Source organism: Neofelis nebulosa, chromosome 2, assembly GCF_028018385.1.
Source record: "Neofelis nebulosa isolate mNeoNeb1 chromosome 2, mNeoNeb1.pri, whole genome shotgun sequence".
NCBI lineage: Eukaryota > Metazoa > Chordata > Mammalia > Carnivora > Felidae > Neofelis > Neofelis nebulosa.
This window is the reverse complement of record NC_080783.1, coordinates 16,558,627-16,577,422: the sequence shown is the minus strand read 5'-3', so window position 1 is coordinate 16,577,422 and position 18,796 is coordinate 16,558,627. Positions and strand designations below refer to the sequence as shown.

General features: G+C 44.3%; 1 protein-coding gene across 6 annotated transcripts in view; it reads right to left on the bottom strand.

Annotated features, from left to right (window-relative positions):
* Nucleotides 1-18,796, bottom strand: part of EPHA4 (EPH receptor A4) — a 153,707-nt gene that overhangs the window by 22,304 nt on the left and 112,607 nt on the right. For all 6 annotated transcript variants that reach the window (XR_009254916.1, XR_009254924.1, XR_009254917.1 and 3 more), the window contains 6 exons: nt 14,180-14,304; nt 13,001-13,160; nt 11,694-11,805; nt 3,068-3,126; nt 1,168-1,281; nt 724-909 (listed from right to left, as the gene is read on the bottom strand). Coding sequence is in view for 3 of the 6 variants with exons in the window: in XM_058703569.1 (XP_058559552.1) it covers nt 724-909; nt 1,168-1,281; nt 3,068-3,126; nt 11,694-11,805; nt 13,001-13,160; nt 14,180-14,304 (756 nt within the window). In the remaining 3 variants the exon portion in view is untranslated. The remainder of the gene's footprint in view (nt 1-723; nt 910-1,167; nt 1,282-3,067; nt 3,127-11,693; nt 11,806-13,000; nt 13,161-14,179; nt 14,305-18,796) is intronic.

The window sequence follows — 18,796 nt, the reverse complement described above, 5'->3', positions numbered from 1 at the left end:
AAGTGAGAGGAACCTTGGCCTTCCTGGAGACACAGCCCCGGGGCTTATAAGATCTTTGCTGTGTAATGAAATAGTAGGTACTGCGGCTCCTGGAACAGAGCCACCCTTCAGTAGTAACCGCTTCAGCTCACTGTCCATGTGGTGCCTTAAAAATGGGTCTTAGCCAGCCTTACAGATGTATTCAGGGTTTGCTTCACAAAACGCATCTGTTGCACTGGGTCGTATTTTAACTGAAGCGTGGTTCGCAGGCTCCGCGAATGCTAATGGGCTGAAAAAGGAAGGTTCAACCAGGTGTTGCTGTAAATAGACTTCCAAGATTCACTCCCTGCATCTGGAACTGAAGGTTCGAGCACGAGGCGTGGCGAGCTTTTGTTGTGTTTCATACGAAAAGTACTTAAATTTTATTTTGCTTACCATCTGCTTGCGCCTACCCTGTGACAATCAGTTTGGTCTAGCAAAGGTTTGAAAGATGGCGAGGCATACCAAAAATCTGCAATATTAATTTCCCTAAGATCTCACACAAGCTGCCTTGGAAATAGGGTATCAGCCTAAACCATAGACCCATTGAGAGCTGACTGCAAGATTAATGACTTGTCCTGCGCTGATTTCCTCCCATTAGCAATCAGTGGGTCTGCTCCATCTGTCATTTCCCTGGAAAGAAAATGTGTGTTTCATTTGCCAGGAACTTCTAACTTGGCTTTGTAAAAGGAGCGCCCCACGTACATTTGGTGACAACGCCTTCCAAGTGAATTATATTCGGGTGGTCAAACTGTCCCATGATGCTGGCCTCACTCAGGAAGTCTCTCCTCTGTTTATCTGTATAACCAGCTTTCAGGGTCTTGATGGCCACACAGATCTCTCTCTTGCCAGGCACTTTGAGACGCCCACTGCATACTTCACCAAATTCACCTTTGGGAGAGAAAACGAATCAACGATGGGCCAGAAACACATTCAAGATGAAAGTAAGAGCTAACATTTGTTGCGTGCTACTTACATGCCAGGCACTCTAATGTTTTACATAGATCAAGGGAATTTCACGTACACAGCTATTTACATATATACCTGTACACGCGATATGTTCGTACACGTTTGTATAATCCGCATAGGTATATTTAATATCCACAAAGAAAATAGGCTTGCTTATTAGAGAGACACTCAAACACCTACCAACTCCTATGACTTTTTCAATCTTAATGCAGGATGCGTCAATTTCTTTGGCAAATTCTCGAACTGCTTGGTTGGGATCTTCATAGGTAAAGGGGTCCACGTAAGTTCTAACACCTAAGTAATAAACACGTGACAGGTTGGCAGAATACTTCTCAGAAACCACTAACGAACTTAAGTTGTCCGCGTCTGAAACTATTTCGCAGAGGAAGTTTTCTTAGCATGACAAACATACTTAGCAATAGACATACAGAGATGTTTAAACTCTTGCTCTGGTTTTCATTAGTGGGTAAACAAAGAATTGTTAGCTACTTTAAGAGGCCACAGCTCTACGGACTTCCTGGAATGTCTTCACCCTTCAAGGAGGAAATTTTAAAAACAACCCATCCCATGGAGGAAAAGAGAATCTCTACAAAAAAATTTGGAATGTGTTAGCTGAATACCTTTGTGCAAATCGGTGGCTCGTGTCCCACCCACCATCTGCACCTATATTTGCTCAGGGAAGATAATGGGAACTTCCTTTCTTAATCGGCCATGTTTACACGGTGCCCAATATCTGGACCAATTAAGCACGTGACCGATAATTAACAAATGAAGATGAAAGCTAGGTTAAAATAGATAAGAGGGACAATGCTAGCTAGCTGACTGGAGAATATACACTCTGTATTGGGCTTCCACATTTATTCTGCTTTGGGAAGAAGGTGTTGTAAGTAAAGACACTGAAGGTCATCCGAAAGCTGCAGTTGGAGAAAACGTTATAGCCTAGTTGTGAATGGTTGGAATATCAGGAAGTGTCATTCAGCCAAACCCCACAGACAACTCGCAGCCGAAATTCAGGGCTGCTGGGACAAGAAGCATCAGTAATTACTGGGACCTCTCCTTTCCCTGCCAGAGCTCTTAGGGCTTTGGGGCACAGAAAGGGTGTACGGCACTGGTTGGCCTAATCTCCTTGATTTTCCAGAACTATCAGTCTTGTCCTCATCATCTCATTTAAATTAAAAAAAAAAAAAAGTCATGTTTTTTAAAAATATATATACCACATGCAAATTTTAAAAATATGGTTTTAGAAAGAAAATAAGGTGACTAAATGGAAGGTTGTCAGACATTCCATAGCCTTTATTGTTTTATATGCTGTAGCCAAGAAAATCTTTCTCAAGATGATTCTTCCTACCCCTAGTTTGTCTCTTCCTTCCACCTCCCTGTGCTGCTGTCCAATAGGGCACTTATTAGCCACACCTTGCTATTTACATGTAAATTACTTAAAATCAAAGAAATTAAAAATGTGCTTCCTCATTCACACTTGCTACTTTTCAAGTATTCAATAGTGCACGTGGCTACTGGCTAATGTGTTGGACAGGGCAGGTAGAGGACAACGCCATCATCTCAAAACGTTCTATTGGATCTTAGGAACCTTCTATCTCGTCAAGTCATTCTAGGGCCAGTTCTCTGAATTTATTCTTCCACCCCCGAATAAGCAGAACCCACTAAAGAGATATTAGTAGTCCTGAATGCCACAGCACATATTGTTGGGGGTAGAGCGATTACTGTTCGTTCCTTGTTCTTTTCCTCTCCAAAAACTGTATCTTACAAAGATGAGAAAAATTGTCACCTGTTAAGCCTTGTCACCCAGCTACACAAATGACCAGCAAGACTGATACTTTTTCAGGGTAGACAGTAAAATAAGGAATAAGAAGAATCGAAAGGAAATTTCCCCAACCCCCATCTTTAACCTCACTCGAAACAATCCCAAATCACTTATTTCAGGGGGAAATAAGTACGTTACTTAGATAATTCTATGAAAGAACTATAATACCGATAGCCACATGAATTTAATGCAGGCATTTCTAAACTGAAAACACGAGACAGAGTTTAAAAATAAAATGTATTAATTCAATTTTTGTACCTTGATTCAAATGTTTCTCTTCATCTGCTTCTTGTTTAGCTTTACTGTATTTACTCCGTCTATTAAAAATTAAAAAAAACACACACACCATTATTTTCAAAAGTAGTAAGCCACAAGATAAGTTCTTTGCTACCATACTATATAGAAGTCAGGCAGATAAAAATGCTGTGCACATTTCACAGGCAAGTAAACCGAGGTTTATGGAAAGTTTGCTGGTGAATAATGGTTTCAAACACAATCAGAACTGATTGTGTCTCTGTCTTTTTTTTTGAGAGAGAGAGAGAAATCATTAGTGGGGGAGGGGAGAGAGACAATCTTAAGCTGAGGGCCGTGGAGCCCTCAGCAGAACTTGATGTCACCAATGTGAGATCATGACTTGAACCAAAATCAAGAGTTGGACGTTTAACCAACTGCACTAAACAGGTGCCCCCAGAGTCTCTGCTCTTACCCACAATGTTAGAAACTAAGGTGATAAAACAAATATTTTATAATATAATTTCAAATCTCCAGAATCAATTTCTTTTATTGAAGATAGATGATAAGTTTATTGGCTAGTTTTCCCATACATATTCCAAAGTAAAATAAGTTTCCATGGGTGAATTATGCACAAATCAAATGGCGATAATGTTCAGTATGTGATAAGTAATAGTAAGTCCTGTTGCTACAACCACAAAAACCACTACCAGAAAAACTCATTATCATATTATATGATATTCTTAAAACAATAGTTTTGTGGTTATTGACAAAAACCTCATTATCATATTATATGATATTCTTAAAACAATACTTTTGTGGTTATTGGTTTCAGATGCTGCTTACAAACTCCTAAATTATTAATGAAAATTTAAAAGGTAAATATTTGCACTTTCTACTTGATCACGTTCCTTAAGAGTTTGTAGGAAACTTGAAAGAGTAAAAACGAGAAGTTTCCATTTGTAGCCGAAATCTCTTTCCAAAAAAATGGCGTACGGTCTCACATTTGGTATTCTGCTCTAAATGTCCTAAAGAAATGAGCTTTGGGTGTTACAAAAGTCTTGGGAGTCAGAAATCTTGAATACGTATAAATCTTGAATCAATAATTTTGATACGTTTTATATGCATGCATGTGTGTATATATATGTGTATGTGTGTATATCACTGAAATGAATCAAAAGCTCAACTCAGTTGGTACAACGGATTTCTAAAGTTTGGGGGACGATGAGGTCAAATAAGTGAATAAGATGTGTGCATTTGTGTTTCTGTCCCAAATGTAAAGTGCACTGGAGTTCACTGGAGTTTATAATCATCTCCTAGTTTCTAGGACCTTTACAGACAAGGTAAGTCCAGATTTCTTACAATGAGGAAACTGAGGCCATAAAGCATCTCGGCAGTGTGGTCCTATCAGAGTCTGGACCCCTGAACCCCTGAACTTTGAGCAAGTAGAGAAGGGTGGGATGATCGTGTAAAAGAGAGAACAGCAGAGAACCTAACGGGGCCGAACTGGATAACCGGAGATGCAGTCCCATCACGGTCCCCCATCAGCTCCTGATTGTCCTTGGTGCAGGATCCAGCTCTGCGATCGGGCCCTCAGGGCCTGCAGATGTCTCTCTGTGTGTTGTCATTTCCCTGCAAGTAACACCACCTTCCACTTGTACACCGCATTTCACTTTTCAGAGTGTTCCGGACACATTATCGTCCCCTCCCCTAACTGTTTACAAAGCAGGAAGCAGCTTGGTAAACAGAGACCTCAGTCACTAGAGTTAACTGCCAAGCGTGTAGAATTCTTGCATTTTTACTTTGCTTTCAACTTTTTAAAGAGCCATCGTGTCTATTATTGAATCCTATCTTCACGACAACCCCAGGGAAGTAGGCAGCCAGACAGACATGCTCAGTTCCACAGCACATGGGGCAAGTGATTCACCCACAACCCTCTTAGCAAGGACAGGAGTGCGTCTCCCCTGATCCTCTCACTATTTCACATGCCCCTCGTAGTGGAGATGAAGTTATATCAAGATATCTGATGAGAGTTATTGTAAGTAATACTGTATTTTATATCAGTATATCCACTTAAGTTGGATTCCACTGCTTTGAAAAGCCATTGCTTCATCAAGGAAACACAACACGTCGAAATGTCCCGAAACCAAGCGTCTGGATGGGAGATGTAGTCCCCTCGGCCCCTCCCCACCCCCTTCCCCTTTTAAAGGAAATAGAAGTGTTAGGTCAGGGACTATGAAAACAAGATTTTATGTCAGGGAAACGCGTGGCGAGGTCCCAGGGGTGTGATAGGGTCCTGCCAGTCTGTGCGATTGTATCTTATCAGCGTCCCTAAAAGCATGATCTAAAATTACAAGTGTATCTCTCGAACCACTTAAGATTTCCAATACTGATTTGAATGTCTTTCCTTTAAAGAAGCAAAACAATGCATAGAGCAGAGGAGAGCTTTGGTACCAACTTTAAATGGCCAGCGAGTCGGTCAAAAAGACCCTGAAATATCCCAATAGAAACAACGGCCTCCAGCTGTCCAGGAGTGCAGTTATCTGTTTTACATCAAGCACCTCCATTAAATATGTGCAAAGCCAGAGGAAATGCAAAATGGCAGGGATCATTAATTATAAGGTGGCCACGCCCACCCCCTCCTCAGACTTCTAAACATAGAAGGAGGAAGTAAATTAGAGGGGAAAGTGTAGTCTTAAAGAAACTTCTTGACTTGCAGTGTTCCTTGGAGGAGAGAACCCCCGAGGAGTCCAGAAAATGCTGGGAAAGAAACACAAGAAATTACTGTTCAAAGACGAATGGTAGCCTGATTAGCTTTTCCATGATACACTGGAAATGGAAATGCCCAAGTCAGGATCCATCTTTGTCACCTGATGACTCTTTTTCCTTGGCTCAGGGTTGGACAAAGTGTACGTTAGTGTTCCAGGAAAGCCCGCTGAAGTTGGGTTGGCCAGGCTGGAGGAAACCACACAGCCTAAAGAAGTGCTAACTCTAAACTGACATCCAAGGCCGATCACCTGAATGGCAGAAGGAATCCTTTGTTGCTGAAGATTTTCTAATTCCTGGGATTTGGGCAATCTGATTGTAACAGGGTGGGGTGGGGGGGGGAGGGGTTTGTTAGTGAATGCTCCAGAAGGAAGCCGGGACCTTTCATCTGCAGGAGGGAGAGGAAAGCCTCCCCTTCAGGTGGAGCTGGGAGGCAGAGCTGAGCCCTCCCCAGCCCTCTGTCAAAAGGGGGGCGGAATCAGGGTATTAGCAGGCATTGTTGAGGAACAGCGTGAGCCCCAAGCACTGCCCTCCCAACCAATGTGTCCTTCTGGCACCTTGACTATTCAATAAAACAAACAAAACCTTGGAGGGGGAGCGTGGCAGGGGCCCAGCACAGGAAAACCCTGCTTTTATTAAAATACTAACTTCCCTGATCAAGTGGATGGATTTGATTGATGTGGTTCACTGTTCCAAAACTAATTAGTAAAAGGTAAGTAATTTATTCAGCTAAAGTGCAGATTAAAGAAGATAAAGCAATGTAATAACCAGCACGGCTCCAGGAGGACCCTTTGCAGCATTTAATGGCATCACCCATGAAGATTCATAGAGGCCATCCTTCTTTTTCCCCTTCCTTAAGCTGTCATTGTTCTTGCACCAAATGATGTCTAAATGTTCTTCATGAGCAACATTTTGAAATGGTTGGAATTGAACCGTACAATTGCACGCAAGTTGTTTAGAAATGTTCCCAGAGTACCATCTGCCCCCTCATTGTATGAATTTACATGACTCCATCAGAGCCAATTGAGGCTAACATTTGAGTGCATTCATTCTTATGTGATCATAATATTCCAATTAGGACACCAGGCAAGATAGATACAGACGGAATGGGAACTGGCTCAGCATTACGCGAACAGTTAGCTCCAAAGTGGAAAATCGTAGTCTTCATTCGAAGACAAAATCAACGTGCCAAGTCTGACTTTACGGTGTGCGTTAGGCGTGCACATTAATTCACAGACTGCGACTGCTCCCATCAGCCCCGAGACTCCTGAAATCGGGGTCCGCTCGGGCCATCCGCGTGGGCTTTTGACGTAGGTCAGTTTTTTTCAGTTCAGAGGACATGAAAATAATCTATGCCAGTATTGGAAGCCAGGGAAGATGGATTCCTGTCCTGATCAGGCGACTAAGTAGCTGTGGGACCTTGGTTTAGTTAATTGTTTAACCTCCTCGCCAGGCCTCGAGACCCTAATACAGAAGATGCCAGTGTTAGAATTAAGTAGTTTCTTGTACCAGAGCCACGGGTATATATGTTTTCAGAAATCTTGCTGCAACCACCTCATTTATTTTCTTAAAATCAATTCACTTGTTTTTTTCTTTAATTCTAATAAAAAGGGGACAGTCAGTATACCCCAATATGAATGGACATAACAATAACCCAGTAGAACCAGCCATCATTAGAAAGTCAGTATAAAAACCTCCATGCCTGGTTATCAGGCAATACTTGCCTCTGATCACCAAAAGAGAAAGGAGAGACTCATCTTGTATTCTAGCCCCTTCTGAGAAGTTTTTTCTCGAATAATCAAATATTATTTGGGGGAAGGGCACACTGGCCTAAAGCAACCCAGATTAATAGTATTTGGGATAACCTGATGAAGACACGAATAAAGGAGCAGGGATCAGAGAAACGTAACACATTCCATCATCAGTCCCGGAGGTTATGACCTTCTCGCTGCATTTTATGATGTCATTGTTAACAGTCCTTTCAAAAATCACTTTAGCTAGCAATAAAGTGGTTCCACTGCGGAGACCACAAATAAATACCTGCAGCAGTATGGGGACACGGTGTCATGCTTCTGAGAGAACGCACACGTGTGGTTTGGGATAAACTTTCTAGGGACAGCATCGCATAGATACAAGGCGAACGGCACGTAAACGGCCCCGCAGCAAGGACAGCGTGTGCCCACAAAGCTGACACAGTCTTCTAATTACAACTCAAGGGCCGAAGGGCACACGGACCGTAGACGCTTCTAAAAAAATGTAAGGTAATTAGCTTAAGATCACGTGGGTGGTAAAAACATACGTCTTAAGCCAACATACTCGGCGTATCATTTCAAATATGTAAATAAAGTTTATAAATGTGGGAGTTTGATGCTTTCCCTGAGCTCCCTGAATGGTTTATACACGCAAGTTGGCCGAAAGGAAAAAGGGGATCTTCTCATTGAGAAAGAAATGGAGATTACCCTGGCTCGCCTACAGCTCAGGCTTCTCAGTAGAAAAGAAATATAGTAAATGAAACAATTGCTATCAAGAAAAAAAAAAAATTCTAGCAAGATACCAGCTGTGAGCCTGAGGCCGTTTCCTCTTTCCTCAATGACAAATTAGCACCAGACAGATTTTTCTTTGAGGTGATCAGAAGGGCTGAAACTTTTCTTGCTGTGTGGGTCCCTGCCCTCTACTTCTTAAAAAAAAAAAATCTCACATGGCATCATGTGGGCCTCCGTTGGAGGGGGATCACCTTAAAAGGGGGTCTCTCCGTCTCTGGCACTGACTCCGCCATCAACATTCTGTGGCTCTAAAACGTTAAGCAGCAGCCCTATCATTTCCCAGCCAGGATATTCCATGGGTTGGTTTCCAGACTGGTCGGCGAGATCATTTGGGGGTGCCGCTTACCACCTTTCGCACTGAAAGCACGGACCAGACTTCTGTCCGCACTACCCGTCTCCTCCCTCTTCACCTGTTCTTGTCGCATTGAAACATCTGTACTGCGGCGTGACAGAACACACAGCTTGCGTGCGGAGGACAAGCAGCTGAGTGTGCATCAGTGGGTGCAAAGCCTGTCAGCTACCTGGCTCCAGGCGGCTTTCCCGTGACAGCTTTATGGCCGACACTAAAGAAGAATCAATAGGAGGGCAAGGGGTTGACATTTCATTTTCTAAAAAGTGATCCATTGAGGACCAATCACCAAGCAGTGTTTATCAGCCTTGGGAAGTGACATTTTTTTTTTAATGGGGGAGAAGGGACAAGAATCATCGCTGGGTAACTCGACAGGCTCAATTCTCGAAGGTGGGGACTCATAATTGGAAATCCGATGCATCCTCCTATCCATTCTGTCCTAAAGAATAAAATGATCAATAAAGGCAGCACGGAAACCAAGTCATCAAGTTTGCGATTCTATGTTCTATAGCTCCAAGCTTTTAATAAGCCTGTCTTCCTGCATGACATTTTCATGCGCTTTTCCTTTCTTTTCGTCAAAGCAGAACATCCGGAAGAAACTTAAGATGGGGTGACTTCTTCCTAAATATTCCCGTTGCATTGGTATCGTTAAGGTAACTTGAAAAGACAAAGGTAACGCTAAAGAAACACTGGTCGCATAGACGAAGGCTCCCATCAACATCAAAGAGGAGGTTGAGACACAAGACAAGACCCACTTTCTGCAAACGAGTATCCTCTCAGATGGTTCCGAGCATCACATGGTGCTGAATTTTAGCCAAATGTTATTTTGAGGTGGAGGAAATTAAGAATTTTTTCGTAGTTTGAGACTTTTAAATGTCTTTCCTTTCTGCTAAAAATTATTGCGATGCACCGTCAAATTTTCAGAGGCGGAAATGTGTGATAATGAAAGCAAGAGCCCATGTGATTTTCATAAACCCCCCCCATCCCACCATCAGAAATGGATATAGACTATTGCACACAGTTGCCCGTGTGTTTGCGTGCCCGCCATGTGGACATACGCAAGACCCAAAGGCAATGGACAAGCAAGAGGTTCATCCTGATTGACTTCCACAATCAAATGCCAGAAAAGGTAAGTCCATCTGGAATTCAAATTCTGGGGGCACTCGGGTGGCTCAGTCGGTTGAGCGTCCGACTTTGGCTCAGGTCATGATCGCGCGGTCTGTGAGTTAGAGCCCAGCGTTGGACTGGCTGCTGCCCAGTGCAGAGCCTGCTTCAGATCCCCCTTCCCCTGCTTGCATGCTCTCTCTCTCTCTCAAAAATAAACATTTTTTTAAAAAAATCTTAGAGAATAAAAGTCAAATTCTGTTTAGGCCAAATTGAAGTTTCCAAAGACTGAGATATAGCAATATATGGGTGCGACAGGCACGTCTATGTATGTTTCATGTGTGTAACAGAGCAAAAGGAGTAAGTGGTTCGTGGTTCTTCGGGATGGAACTCACGGCTCTAATCAAACATGCTGCTATGGACTTGGCACCGAAAAGAACAAACACAATGACAAATGTAGGTGGTGCCTGCTCACGATGAGTTCTTGTTCCATACTGTAGGAGAGTGACCGTGATTCATTTCTACAATACCGGACATTCGGGACAGTGGGAGAGGAGGCATGATATTAATAAATACATGTGACAACTGAGACCATCCGGGCAAATTAGGATATACAGTCATCACCCTAATTATAAAGTATCACAAAGTGAGAAAAAAGCACCATGGCTTGCTCAGGCCAGTGGCAACGGCCAGAGGCATTGTCGTGATATCACCGGGTTAGTTCACCAACAGCAGAGGCAGAGAGAGACAGGATACAACAGACCCTAGCCAGGGAGCCGAGCATGGCTGCTGGGTAAGCCAACAGTGGGTCTCCTATTAAGGCAACGCAATGATCCTAGACCAGTACTGCGCCTTTCTGAGATCATTTTCCTCTTCTATTACATGAAAGCGGTTATGTTTAAGATGATCGTTTTTGACATCCCCAGGTTCTGCTTTTTTTTTTTTAATTTTTTAAATTTGTTTTGCCAAAAGCTCCACCTTGTGAAATGGTGGACAGCATAGGGGAGTGAAGGTTGGAGAAGCCTAGAAGTGGGCACACATTGGAGCTAAGTGGCCGTCCCTTCCCCCCCCCACCCCCCCCGCATCCCTCGAGAGCCTCTGGGGAGCGCAATAATCAAAAACATCGGCTGCCTGGTCATCTTCATTTCTCCCTCTCTTTTCTAGATTGTTTTTCAAGTATCAAGTTAGTTTGTAGACTTTCACAGAAGAATAAGTAATCTGCTGTTTCAGATTGATCTCCAAAAACAGTGCAATGCCCACAGCATGCTTAACGGTTCTCCTTGTTGATGGCCTTTCCTGAAGGAAGATTGCACGCGGAGCCCAATTATTTGCTTTGGTTGCAATTATTATTCACCGAACTCACGTTGAAGCACCTACTGTGTGCTGACTTCTCTACTTTACCCATCAAAATTCTGTCAGTAACTCTTACGGGCAGATCTTCTAAGATCCTCTAGCCCTACTTTATAAAAGGGGAAAAAAAGACGGAAAGAGTTTAAGTAATAGAGCTGACCAATGGTAGGGCTCAAATTTTGGACCCACGTTTTATACGGTTTCTTTTTTGCCTTTGGCAGTTAAGTCCGAGCTTAAGAGAGGTATAAATGTAACACCTTACAGCTCAGAGTATCTAGAAATCTCTCATTGGCTTGCTTCTCGGCTGGGTTTCCAGGAATTAGCTGGGTCTTTCCAGGACTCTCAGCTGCCACCAGTCACAGCCAACAGCTCCAGCAGGGACGTGGGGAGATCAAAGCCAAGAGCAAGGAGCTGGCCACCGCACATGCCCTGTTTATGATGTTAATCAAAAGCCCCGGCTTTGTGGGGAGGAGACAAAAAGCTCCCTCATAAAAACCCGAGATGGGGGGTGGGGTGGGCAGTGAGTGGCTTAAGTGCTTACCTCCTGCTGATGACAAAAGCCGCAATGAGAATGACCACCAGCACCACACTGCCTGAGACGGAGACCAGGAGGACTGTGGAGTTAGCCCCATCTCCGATGATCCGGGAGGGCACTGGCAAAGACAGTGACACAACAATCACCTCTGGGAAGGTCCGAGGAGCTAGAACGTCTGTCTGCCTGGGGCTCGAGTTCCAAAGTGCTGAAGCCATGTGGACCGCGCAGAGCCTCTCTTGCCCTTCGGTAAGTGCTTACACAATGGGATTTCTAAGAGAGCTTTAATGGGATGAAGACGTTCTCTGTATAACTGCATGAAGAACTTCAACCGGAAGATTCTTCTTAAATCCCCTGGTAAACATTACCGCCCGTTGTTTTTTCTTCTTTCCGTTTCTAGTTTCAGCCCTAACGCTTATGTAATGATCTGATGCGTTCCTTAGTGAGAAGCACACTTGGAAATTTCAAAACCGACAAGCAGTTTTGAATACTTACCCACCCCTCACCCCAAATCTATCAAAACCCTGCTTACTGTTGCCCAGCCCAAAAGTCATGTCCTCTTTGAAGCCTTCCAGGAATATCCCCCCAAAATGTCATACCCCTTCAGATTCAATTCTAGAGTACTTCCTCTTCTGTTTTTATATTCATATTTTATTTCACAACTTGTGAATAAAATTACTTTCGAGAACTGACGTTGAAAATTCTTCTCTACCGTCTCCTTCTCAAGTAAGCTCAACTTTGGTTGGTTAATTACATAGGGGGAGCCATCTTATGGAAACTGCTTATTCATCGGGCATGTCCTTTGTTAACATTTTCCATTCAATCAATTAGATGGTCCAACTCACAATGTTGAAAGATTTGATATATTGGTCCAAAGAGGCTTTTAAAAAAAAACCGACCTGACTTGGTTAAAACAGATTCCTAGAAAGAAATAAAAGGGGTGGGGGGAAAGGGCCCCTTCTTTACTCTTCCCAGGGAGAAAACTTCCTATCTTAATGTAAGAGAGCTATGCAAGGCTCAATCGGTCTACTTAGCAGCCCCGTCTTTCATCATTTATAGAAGACTCAAAATAAAAAAAATAAAAAAATAAAGAAGAAGAAGAAAACATTTTCAATCATACAAAAAGACAGGTTAGATAATACGAAAAATGCTCTTTTCTAAATAGCATGGGATTTTCCAAGTTACAGACATCTTATTTCCAAGCAGTGTTCGTTGCAACAGAATGTGTGCCTGACCAAAAATGAGGTACAGCTCCTTGGATTTCACTGTAATGTGATTTCACCTAGACTGTGAAAAAGGGCCTCAGCAGCTGATACCTGTGTTGGTCGTGACCTCTAGGGGCTCACTGAAGTCTCCATAGCCGGCTGCTGTCCTGGCTCGTACATGGAACACGTAGGAAGTCAGAGGATTCAGGCCTTTGATATCCGTGTTTCTGGCAGCCGTCCGGACGATCCGGTAGCTTCGCTCATTCTGATCCTGCATCATGGGGACGATAAAATTGGGGAAGGTGCTAAATAAATCCCTCACCTATTCTAGGCCCAATTTTAAAGGAACCAGGCCAGGGCACTCAGAAGTTGAAAGTAGAGATTGATAAACTCTCTAAACCTTATATTCTCTTTGATGTGGGAAGTACCACTGTTACATGTTGGATGTGGAAAGACACGTGGAGTTCAGGTATGATCACCATTGACGCTGACCATATCCAGACCTTTACTTATAATCTTTTTTGAAAAGAACATCAGACGATGGTTGGTGGCTTTTCTCACTCCACAGTTGACAATTTAAGAGAAATAGCTGTAAGAAGTTCTCTTGTTTTTTTCTATTTTCTGTCTAGAAAATGTCAAAAATGTTGTAATCTGGTTTCAGTGAAAAATAAATCCTGTCCCTTTTCTGCTTTTAATAAGGAAGCCAATAAGTGATTATCTTTAAAAAGAAAGAGAAGTCAATTGTTCATTTTCTAGACAATCGTGAATGCAAATAGCTCTCTTCAGAATCCTGTCCTTTATGAGAGACAAGTTATTTGTAAAAATAATGTCTTTCTATAACTTTAAGAGGCTGAAAAATGTAATTTTCCTTCCCCGATTTTCTATTAAAAGTCATCAAAACCCACACCTTGATTCTGAATAGCAGTGATCTACTTAAACAGATCATTATTTCGACTTTTATGAGTCACTCTCACTGATAGAAGGCTTATATATAAGAACTTCTTCGCTATCTTGATTCCCATTACTCGAAAGAAAAAAAAATGGTTATATTAGAACACAATGTATTTTTCCTATTTTTCAAGATAACGGATTTAATACATAAAATTCATAATTGGATTCGATTAGGGAACAAAATGCATTTGGTCTTGAAATTCACTGGTACTCAGCATTTACAACTGGCTAAAAACTAGAGAGACAAAGGAAGAAAGGAGGGAAGGGAGAAAGGGAGGGAGGGAGGGAGGGAAGGAAGAGAAAGAAGGAAGGAAGGAAGCTTGCTCATCCAAGTAATACCTTCTCGTAATACTTGACTTCATACTCCAAGATCACCCCGTTGGGTCTATCTGGTTCCAGCCAAGCCAGAGCAACACTGTACCTTGTAACTTCTTTAGCCTGGACCAAAGCTATGGATGATGGTGCTATTGGGAAAACAAACAAACAAGCGAAAACAAGAGACATGTTGCTTTAACGGGGAAGAAAATGGCGGTCTCAATCAATAATTTCATTCTACTTAAGAAGAGTGTCAAGGATTGTCTTGTCGTTCCCCCCCCACACCCCCCCGGTCCCCGTTTCACTCCATCCCAGGACAAAGGCGTACCAGTCGTATGGTTCTCTTCAATACTGTGGCATATGGTTTGTCTTAGAAAGGTAACCTCTGAAGTAAGAGGCTGGTCGGTCCACAGGCCTGTGGCGTCACCTCCACAGAGCTTGCAGCCACGTCTCACAAAAGCCTGGAGGTACAGAGAACGCCTCCTGCTTCTTCATTTTGGCAAGCCAGGAAAGGCACTGGAAGAGCTCCTCTTGAGCTGAGTAAAACTGCACCTCAGCCCACCTCCAGAGTCATCTTACAGATCTTTAATTTTATACCAGCAGGAGAATTTGCAACTCTTCCCGGAGTACTGTAGGAAATGCAAAGAATCTATATCCTTTCCAATATAGATAAAAGTACTGCTCCATTGTAGCTACGTTTGCAGTGTGGCACGATGATGCAAATTATGATGAACCCAAATAAAGCGACGATGTTCTCTCTGCACATGTGTGACGTTTTGCAGCTATTTTTACAGAAGCTGAGATCTTGCTTTTGCCTGTTGAGTAGCAAACTTTCTTCATTCCCCGAAAACAGACACAAAAACGGTCCTCTACTGGGTGTGTTGTCGGGGGGGGGGGGGGGGGGAGGGGGTATTTGGAGATCTTTAAAACCAGGCTGCCCTCTTCTTCCTTGTGACGGTCACATCTCCAGCCCACTGTTGTCGAGCTCTGCTGTGACTGACAATGACACAAATGTGCCATTACAGGGAGAAGAGGGGCATTCATGAAATCTGTAATCTTACCTAACAAAGCTGGTCTGTACAACCAGAGATTAGGGGGGGTCTTCCCAAATTGAATGCATATTCTTGTTTGTTACCAAATCGGGGGAAAACGCGAAAACAGACATCAAACAATGGCCCCTGGGGAACAACATCATAGTGTCCTACTCTTTCCCAGCACACACACGACTGCCAAACCCTAACTCGGAGGAAACAAGAGAACAAGTGAAAATAAATTGTCACTAAAAATGAACTGGGGCTAACTTCAAACACGCTTGACCATATCTGACAGGTATCTTGATGGAAAGGAAAGCAACCGGAGATGCCATCATCCCACAAGGGAACCTTCCAGCTCAAGTTAATCCAGCAGGGAGCACCTCTCCGGAGGCCTGGATTGGGCAGCCTGGCATCTCCCCTAGGGGTGCTTCAAGAGGGCGCGTGCGCGTCCCCACGCGCGCGCGGGCACACGCACCCACCCTGCCCTATTTCTCTCTCCCTCTCCTTCTCCCCCGAAGCTATTCCAGACTGAATCTCAGGCATAAACACAAGTGAGAGATACAGTGGATACACATGTCCTCCATCAAAGGCAACCCCAAGGTTAGTAACAATACCCAACTGGATGAACAGAGAGCTGTGTGCCGCAGCCATATGGAAGCCACTGAACATCTGAAGAAAATGAAAACCGGAAATGTGCTCATTAGCGGCATTAGGCTTCCCTCCCCCAACACACACAGACGCACACGCACGTTTTCCCGCTCTCTCTCTCTCGCTCCTTCCCGGTTGACACGGAACCATTGTCCCGCAAAATGCCAGGAGTGACTCTCTGAAATACGGAGATGGCAAGAAGGCTAAGAAAGCTGCCCGGCTGTGAAAAGCTATTTCACTCCAGGTAATAAATACATTGCCTAACAGAGCACTTTAGCATACACTCCATAAAAAGGGGCTCTTTAAACTCCGCTGTTCGGGATTGGAAAGTGAAACAGAAAAGCAAGGACTTTAGAAAGAAAGCGGTGGGGGGGGGGGGGGGGCGGGGGGGGATCGTAAAGTTATAAAATGGACTTTCTCTCAGAAACGGCCTGGGTCAGATCCTGATAAGTGGCAGATTCCTCGGGAAAGCATTGCCCGGCTGCCCTTGGGGCGCACTGACGAACTGAGCTGGGTTTCTCTCTGGTTGGGTTACCGCTAAACTGCTGCACGTGGGCCATGAACCTGATTCCCATTTTAGAAGTTGGGGCGGCAGGGTTTCTGAAGGGGAATATGCACGCAACCGAAGTGCTCACCACATCGCAGGCAGGGAGTTCACAGCGCAATCACGTGCACTAATAGAATATCCCTAATGCGGCTCGAGGCGGAGAATCCGTGCGCACAAATGTGCAAATACACCAACAGTGCGCGCTCTGACTCGGCTGTCGTAAAAACGGGAGAAAACGAGACAGAAAGAGAAATGCAGCGTCCTTCTAATTCCCGAAAGGTATTATGCCGTGTGGCTGTCATGTCTGCAGTCTTTCTGAACGGGCGTGTTCAGGAAAGCCTGTGTACCAGGCCGCAGCGACAAAGGCATTCCGTCGCCAAGTGAGATTGAGGAAATACACCAACTAAAACGTGCAACCGCACAGCAGTCTAACAGGGCAGCCCTTCCTTCCCCGGAGGAGAGCGTCTTACCTTCGCTGGCACAAAGAACGCCAGTCTGGAAAACTCTGGGCTTCACCGCACTGCCGCTCTGGAGGAAAGAGGCAATCTGGAGCCGCGCCACGTGGTAAGCCACGTAGGGGGTTCTTCCCTGGCCCTTCCTACCCTGCTTCCAATCCAGCCTCCAACTCCACATCTGGAAGCCATCGCCTGCCACGTGGGCCCGGCTGCAGCTCGCTTCCCCAGATGAGGCAGTTGGCAATGGCACTTCCCGATCGTTCTCCTACCCCAATGGTCCCCGAGCTCGTTTTCTCATGCCGTCCACGTAGCTGCTGCCGCATCCCTCTGCAACGGGTACTGTGCTTTCAGCGATATTTTTCTTGAGCCAACACCCTCTATTGACTCGAGATGTACTTAAAAAGAAAGCCCCATTCCCGATATACATGAAATCTTGTTATCACTGGCAGTTAATAGTGGGTAGCCATAAAAGTGAATATGGAAATAAACAATGCTATCAAGGTTGGCTGGACATTCTTGCCTCCTCTCCGTGCCTTACCAAAAATAGAGATTAGCCCCGGGTGAGAGACGCATTAAGGATAATCCCCGCACCAGGTTGAGATTCTGGCCTTGGAGTCACTGGAGCACTGAGAGAGAACTGGGAAGAAACAAACTTTCACACAGGGCAACTCAGTATTACAGAATGGTCCACGTGGACTTTCACTAGCATGATCTCTGACGCCACCATTGGGATGTTTCCACATTTTGGTAAATCCTGTCGAGTCCTTCTCAATTAGAAAGGTTTCGGATCCCGGGTCCAGACACCCCAGGGCTCTGTCCTCTGCTAACAAATTTGCAAGACGATCTCCTAATAGAATAACAGATTGAACACTCTCCTCCCTCAAAGATAACAAATCGGTGCCTTAGTTCCAAAGAGGGCCCCTCACCATAGGGGAAATTTGGGTCAACATAAAAACACCAAGCAGGGGGTGGCTGGGTGACTCAAGTCAGTTGAGTGTCCACTGCTGGTGTCAGGTCGGGTCACGATCTCAAGGTTCGTCTGTTTGAGCTCCATGTCAGGCTCCGTGCTGTCAGTGCAGAGCCTGATTGGGATTCTCTCTCTCTCTCTCTCTCTCTCTCTCTCTCTCTCTCTCTCTCCCTCTCTCCCCCTCCCTCCCTCATTCTTTCTCTTTCTCTCTTAAAATAAATTAAAAAAATAATAAACTTAAAAAAATAAAATAAAACACCAAGCAGAAAAAAGGTCCTGCTTGCCTCTCAGTTCTCTGGCTTACATTCTGAAAACCGTGGACACATAGTTTTTCCTCAGTACTGACTAACTCATCCACTAAGCACATACTTAGTGAGCACCAAGAGAACAAGGAAAAGCTAGGAAGGGGCAGACAAATCGGAATCAAATCCAGTCCTTGGTATCAAATTAAGACCCATCTTATCCATCAGCTTGTTTTTTAAGTTTATTTATTTTGAGAGAGAGAGAGAGAGAAAGAGAGAGAGAGGCAGAGAGACAGGAAGACCCAGAATCCGAAGCAGGCTCCAGGCTCTGAGCTGTCAGCACAGAGCCCGGTGCGGGGCTCGAACTCACAGACCGCAGATCATGATCTGAGCCGAAGTCCGACGCCCAGCTGACTGAGCCACCCAGGAGCCAAAGGAAATTTTTATGATAGTCTCACAGAGAAGACACCCATTTTCTAGAACTCAAGAGGAGACAGTTCTTGGTAACCTCTTCTTTTCCAGATTCTCCCATAGTGACAGAGAGAAGTACGAGGTGAGGTGGGCGCTTCCTTATCCCACTGTGGCTTTAGACACGCAATACACCTGCTGAAGAGTCAGAGGAAAAGTCGGGAGGAAGCGGAAGGCTGATGAAAGTATCCTCAGCTGAAGAAAAAGACACGTCTTAGGTTGGAAGCAGTCCTACCTACCCACAGACTTCCCTCATAAAACAGATGTTTGCTTTAAGGAA